This window comes from Vombatus ursinus, unplaced genomic scaffold (assembly GCF_900497805.2).
Source record: "Vombatus ursinus unplaced genomic scaffold, bare-nosed wombat genome assembly UNPS02005459.1, whole genome shotgun sequence".
Taxonomy (NCBI): Eukaryota; Metazoa; Chordata; class Mammalia; order Diprotodontia; family Vombatidae; genus Vombatus; species Vombatus ursinus.
The window spans coordinates 8,410,058-8,417,326 of record NW_020945237.1 but is presented as its reverse complement, the minus strand read 5'-3'; the positions used below and the strand labels follow the sequence as shown (position 1 = coordinate 8,417,326).

Here is a 7,269-nt window from a genome sequence, read left to right as displayed (position 1 = left end):
ACACACACACACACACACACACACACACACACACACACACACACACAAAGATATGCAGGCCCAGAGAATATGTCCAAGCCAGGGATGTGGCCAGTTGCTTGAAGATCCTCAGCCATTGGCTGTAGCCATGCATGGAGCCAGAGGGCAGATGTTGAAATGCAGGAGCAAGCTTAGGGCTACGCCAAGAAGGGAGTGCCACCCCTGACAGATGATGCTCGTATCCTCCTTTCACTCCCCAAATTCATGCTTCTCTACCTCACTCTGGCCCTAGAAATCTGACCTTTCAGGGAAGAAGAATGGGTAGAGCGAAGGCCTAAGGGTTAGGAGAAGCAGAAACAATAGTTTGTATTATGTCAGGGTTCTTTCCAGTATTCCCTAGTTCAAACCTATCCCAACCTAACACTTGCTGAATGTAGTTAGCATGCGGCCACTATTCAAAAGAAATGGTAATTATCTGGATTCAGTCCAGAAGAGGGCAGGCTAGAGAGGGTGGAAGTCGTGGCCCTGCCTTGGCCTCTTCCACTCCGTGATATTCCATGCTAGTGCTGTTGACTAATAGGCAAGGAAAAGGAACTCCAGCTCTCTCAAATGTACTTATCATGAGATATTTATAGTAATAGCATTATTATTATGTCTTCTATCCTGGCATTTGAAACCACAATTAGACTATAAGCTTTTTGAGTGCAGAGATAATGTACAACTTTAAACTGGATTTTTTGCAAGGCCTAACACAGGTCACCATAGGCACCTGTTTAGTGGTATTATCATTGCTGTTTTACTCTAAGAATTCTAACTCTTACTCTTAGAGGTCAGGTAGGCCCTAGTCTCAATTCTGAAACAAGAGTCCCTCACTTTCCTTTTCTGTGTTCTTTCTCCATCTTTAATGTCTTCCTGTGCCCCTCTTTTGCCTAGTGCCTACCTCATCCTTCCTGTCAAGAAGAAAGTTGATTTGACATATCACTAACACCTTATTGTCAGACAATGAGATGTCAAACATTTATTAAACTCTTACTGTGTGCTAGGCATTGTGCTAATTAGGGTAGTGCCTCTACCTAGGGAGAAACATTTTTGTGCATGGGATCTTAAACATCTCCCTTAGATTACAACATGTAAGCAACTTCAACTTTGTGCAGTTATAAATCCAATTTTTATAATTGGTTTGTATGATTAGTATATGTATAATACTATGAGGTTCTGAAAAAAAATTCTATAGGTTTTCTCCATGCTGAGAAGGAGCATAGTATAGTAGAAGAGAATGCAGGACCTATGTCTTCATTACTTCTTATGTGGCCATGGGCAAGTCACTTTCCTTCTCTCATTTTCCATATCTATAAAATGGGGATAATAATCAGACCTACCTCACAAGGTGGTCCAGATTGAGAAGTGGAGGGAATGCCAGGGAGATGGTAGGGAGGTGGAGCAGGCCATCTCACTCTATGAGTGAGGAGTGAGATATGGTGGTTCCAAGACTGGACTCCCCATTCAGTGAGCTGGTCTGAGGATAGAATATTCCTGGAGCCCTTTAAGGTTCGCAAAGCTTTTTGCATATGTGATCTCATTTTAAATGCATGTAGACTTTAATATGTGATTTGAGGGTTGTTGTTGTTTTTTTTAACCCCTGCCCCTTAATATAAAATAGATAAGTCATCGTGGCAGAGTAGATAGAGTACTGGGCTTGGAATTGTGATGAGTGTGGTTTAATAGGGCATCCTCGAAGCACCTAAGAACTGAGTCAGCTCAAGGGGTTGGCAGAAATAGAAAAGGGCAACTCTTCATGTGCCTTTTCCAAACTCTAGTCATGTTAACTCTACTAGCATGATAGAGGCAGGAGGTAAAATGTGGTTGATTGATGAATTTGCCTTTTTTTACAGGTAAGAAATGGGAGTGATAGAAGCTCCCCATTACTTGGCAAGTACTGTGGCACTCAAGTCCCTAATCCCATCTTCTCTAAAAACCACCTTCTGTATCTAAGATTCAAGAGTGACTTCATACACTCAGGTCATGGATATGAAATCCTGTGGACGTCATCCCCATTCGGTAAGCCATTAGCTACAGGCTATTTTTGCTCTTCCAGTGATAAAGTAAGTCAGAAAATCTTGGAATATCTACTGGGATAAGCAAAAGACAGAGGTGGAATAATATGTTCTCAGGTTATTTGTATACCTGATTGAGGAAAGTAGAAAGGTTCACAGTGAAAGTCTAGAAACTCCTGCTTGAATTTTCTTTTATCACTTTTCATTTTTATCAGTTTTGATCAACTCTCGGGATAAAATGCATATTTTTAGAAAAAATTCTAGTTATTAAACATGTCTAATATTATGCATATGCATGGATAATTGCATGCATAATGATAATTCCTTCTCCTGAAATAAGTTAGAGACTCAAAAAGGTACAGTAATGGGTCATTATTTATCAAAGTGCATTGTCAAATCTCAAGGATAGGAAAAACTTTGTTAGTAATTGTTCATTCTGTTTTTATATAACATTGAAGAGTGAAATAGTGTTAGGTTATCACTATTATAGCCAGACCACAAAAAAAAAAAGGAATTACCTCTTCATTCCAGACATTAGAAAATTTCATAGGAAACAGATATTTCATTTAATAGAAGATGTCACATCATATGTCATAGATGCTGATGGAGGGTAGAAATCCTTCCTAGACAATCCCTGTATTATAGATAGTACATCATGGTTATTTCATAAATAAATATGATTTTTAAAATAATTTAATAAATATTGATAACTTTTAGAGTTTTGGTTTGAAATTTGCTGGTCCTAGTATTGTTGTGTTAAGGTCAGCAGATGAAGACTTTTTAGAGTGGTAGTAATTCCTAATCTTCATTTTCAGTCTTCCTTCTCATCCCCTAATGTCTCGGTTGTTTCTCTTTCCTCCCCATCAGCTGCCTTCATGCCACTATATACAAATAGATCTACACAGCTAGAAACATACGTTGTGGAATTGTTCCTAATCTTTCTTGCTTTTCTTCTCACTTTTCCCTTCCTTTTATTCTAAACTTCTTATTTGAGGGGAACAGGCCTGGAAGAAACTATCTCAGAGCCAGCTTCACTTAGAGACACGAAGCTGAGGGCCTTCTCCATCACTGTGGTTATAAGAGATCCTCCAGTGACCTGTAGAAGAAAAGTCTTTTTATAATTTCATATATGTCACAAGGGACTTTAATTCTGATCAATGTGACTGTGTTGAAATCTGACTACCTTCCTCCCAACTTTTCTTTCAGGCTGTGGTGGAACTCTCTATGGGGAGGCTGGCTCTGTTACCAGTCCTGGCTACCCTGGCACCTATGAGAACAACACTCACTGTGAGTGGACCATTGCTGCCCCTGCCGGGAGAACCCTGACAGTCAGCTTTTATTTTATCAGCATTGATGATCCAGGAGATTGCATCCAAAATTATCTGATTCTTTATGATGGACCTGATGCTAGCTCTCCATCGTCTGGACCATACTGCGGAGCGGTGAGTGAAACGGTCTCTGAGAGCCAAACTGTTTGTTTAAAAATGTTGTACAAGATGTGTGTGACTCAAAGTAGCGAAATGAGTCCCTTTTTTGGTAAGGTGTAGTTAAATTTTTCTTTCCATTTTGGAGGAATGAGCACCATCTAGAGGGCTTTTAACAACATTAAAATATGTTTTCATTTGCACAGCATCTGCCCAGTAAGAAGGCCGTAGAAACATGGCGCCACCCACTGTACTTGCTTAACATGATAGGAATATTTAGACAAGAAACACAGAAAAAACTAAACTGATGCCAAGCACAACGGTTAAAAGAAACACAAGGAATCCTTGCTGAGTTGTAGCTTGACCTCCTTATGAAGCACTGGGAAAAGTCTATTGGGAGGATTGTTCTGAATGACGTGGGAGAGGCAGTGGAGTGAAGTGGGAATATTGTCAGACTTGGACTCAGGAACTCTGTGTTCAAGGCCTGACTCAGATACTTCCTAGTTGTGTCTCTTAACTTCTCAGGGTCTCAGTTTCCTCACTTGTAAAATGGAGAGAATAACACTCAAACTATTTTACCTCACAGAGTTTTAAGGACACTTTGTAAAACTCAGAGCTCTGAGTGAGTTGTTATTATTAGAAATAACAATGATGCAAAAGAAAGCAGGCTGTGTAACTGTCTACACAAACCATACTATGCACATAGCACTGTCCCTTTATGTTATGCCTGAAGAAGAAACTCAAAACGCATTACATAATAAAATCCCATATTAATCTTTCATGAAAAACCATAGTGTGGCACAATGAATAAAAGATGGCCCTAGAGCAAGGCAATTCATGGTTCAAGGCTTATCTCTAACATCTATTTTAATGTTGTTAACATTAAATGTTAACATCTAACATATTTTAATGTTAAAAGCCCACTAGAAGGATTATCTCTAATAGCCATGAAATCGCAGACGGGTCACTCAGCTTGTCCGGACAGCTCTTTAAGACTTTCAGTAATAGATGACGTGCCAATCTGCACCCGTGGAAGAATTGTGACCTTCAGGAGTTTCTTACACTGATAAAACAACAGGCCCAGACCCATCAGCCCCATATCTACCCCTCCCAAAAAAGTTCTGATAAGGGCAATGTTGCGCATAAGGTTTAGGAGATAATTTCATGAAATGGGTTTTGATGTGTGATTATAAATTTGTAACTATTTAAAAAGGAAAAAATGTAACCATATAAAATGTATACTGCTAAATAAATAATATTCCCTTGAGAGGCAGGATGGCATAATGGATACAGTAGATACCTTGGAGTCTTCATATCCTACATATCCTTCATATCCTACTTCTGATACATACTAGAAGGGTGACCATAGAGGTCATACTGTGCAAATTTAGAGACTTCTCTGCTCCTAATGTTCATGGACCCATGTGCCCAACGTGTGGTAGAGGTTTCTGAGCTTGTACTGGTCTGGTCAGCCACGGTCAGACACACTGTACCTTGACCCTGACATGGTGGTATCATTTTGGTCCTCTTCGAGCACGAAGGACAACTGCTAACCAGCTGTGTGACCATGGGCACATCCTTTAACTTGTCAATACCACAGGCAACTTTTGTAGACTGTGACAAACTATTATACTCTGGTTTTCTAGATGTCAGGATTCCAGCTGTTTATTAATATGGACTCCAACTTACCATATACTTCTTTTACAATATTACAATTCACAATATTACACAGAATAATAGTAACTCACATTTGGATGGTAAGAAATGGGTTTATTGATCTCTGTTGAAGGAGGAGTTTCTGCCCTCAGAGTTCCCTGTGCTGATGAAATCATAGATCTGGACCAAAAACCTCCCGGTTTTATATTTGTGTAGCAGTTCATCATTTCCCATATGCTATCACATATATTATCTTAGTATTTCTTCTTCACAACAGCCCTGTGAGATAGACAGAAATTATAATTCTTACTATGCCACTGACCCTAGCCAAGTCATTTAATCCCTTTGAGCTGGTTTCTTCTCTGTAAAAGCAGGAGGTTGGAGTAACTATGCTCTAAGGTGCCCTTCCATCCATCTCTAAAATCCTATGATTCGTTCATTTGGTGTTTAAATTTTATTGTTTTCTTATATGAAGACTGTAAGACAATATTCTTCATGGAAAAGGAAGATGGTCATTGAATGAAGAATTACAATTTTTTCTTCCAATATAAATTAAGTTGAATTACTATTGGGTAAATACTTCATCACCAATAGCTTTAGAATTTGGACAGCTAAAAAATAAAGGCACAAAAAGTATAAAGAGTTTAGAAAAAAAGAGTGGGTCAAATTAAAGCTAAGGAATTGTTAGATTATTATACCCACTGATCAATAATGGACACAATGAAATAAAGGAACACATAAGCCATATAATACTGCATTGATAATATTAATACAAGAAAGAACATTTAACGGGGAAAAAAAAACGATTCATTGCTCTTTCTACTATACTATCCTACCTTTAAAAGAAGAAGCATAGGGACAACTAGGTAGCACAGTGAATTGAGTATCGACCCTGGAATCAGGAGGACCTGAATTCAAATCCATCCTCAGAAACTTACTAGCTGTGTGATGCTGGGCAAGTCACTTGACCCCGACTGCCTCCTTTGCTTCACCCCCCAAAAAAGTAGAGGCAGTGTAAAGGGACTAGACTAGAAGCCAGGAGTATCACTTGTCAGTGATTCCTTGTGTGTCCTTTGACAAGTTACTCTACATCCCTGGGTCTTAGTTTTCTTACTTTCAAATTTAAGGAATGAAGAAAGACAATCTCTTGTTGTCCGGTTTTAACATTATAGGGTTTTCCTTCCCAAGCCACTCTAGCCCAGTGCAATCTCTCCCTTTTCTGAACTCTTGTATGCAGCTTATTGTCCATACCACAGTAGGAAAGGTTAACGAAAATTTAATAACATCTACCCATGTAGTGTTTTTACTTATGTGATCATCTCTAGGAAAATGCTTAAATTTGTGAAAACCTAACTTCTTTCTTTTTTAAATTCTAGGATACAAACATAGCTCCATTTGTGGCCTCCGCTCATCGTGTCTTTATCAGATTTCATGCCAAGTATGCAGTTTCCCCATCAGCATTCCGATTAACCTGGAGCAGTATTTAGATGTTCAGTGCACTCTTTTGAGTTGGCACTTTGGTTCTACTGAAGAGATAATCAGTTCATAAAGCGTTTGACAGAACGCTGCCACCATAATAAATGAGAGTTGAACATTATTTATTATCTAGTTCTGTTGTTGGGAGCAGCTTGTACTTTTATCTTTTCTCCCATGAAAAAATATTTACAACCATCAAATATGAAGTGAATCTCCTGGAGTTTTAGATATGCTGCATTTTAAATTATGTTTCATAAATTAAAATTAAAATGGTTCTTAAATGTTTACTTAAAAGGCATGTCAAAATTGTTTTGCAAATCTAAAACTGAAAGATTGACTAGAAATGGGTTTTGCATTATAAATGTTAGTCATGAGAAAATAAACATAACATAACAGGATTTTAACAATTGTGCTGTATTCACTTTTTTCTTTTTTTTTATTAATTTATTTTGATTTATCAACAATCACTTCCAAAAGCTTTCGAGTTTTAAATTTTTCTCCCCCCCCAAGACGGTGTGCGATCTGATACAGGCTATACATATACATTCCTATTAAACATATTTTCACATTAGTGATCTTGTAAGTAAGAATTAGAACCAATAGGAGGAACCACCAGAAAGAGGAAACAAAACAGAAGAAAAAAAAAATAGCAAATAGTATGCTTCGATCTGCATTCATAC

At 38.2% G+C, this 7,269-nt stretch overlaps 1 protein-coding gene across 1 annotated transcript in view; it reads left to right on the top strand.

The window, feature by feature from the left end:
• Positions 1 to 6,979, top strand: part of CUBN (cubilin) — a 263,014-nt gene extending 256,035 nt beyond the window's left edge. The window contains exons 51-53 of the mRNA XM_027847860.1: positions 1,872 to 2,037; positions 3,240 to 3,475; positions 6,490 to 6,979. Of these exons, the coding sequence (XP_027703661.1) occupies positions 1,872 to 2,037; positions 3,240 to 3,475; positions 6,490 to 6,600 (513 nt within the window). The 3' untranslated portion in view covers positions 6,601 to 6,979. The remainder of the gene's footprint in view (positions 1 to 1,871; positions 2,038 to 3,239; positions 3,476 to 6,489) is intronic.
• Positions 6,980 to 7,269: the final 290 nt, after the last annotated feature.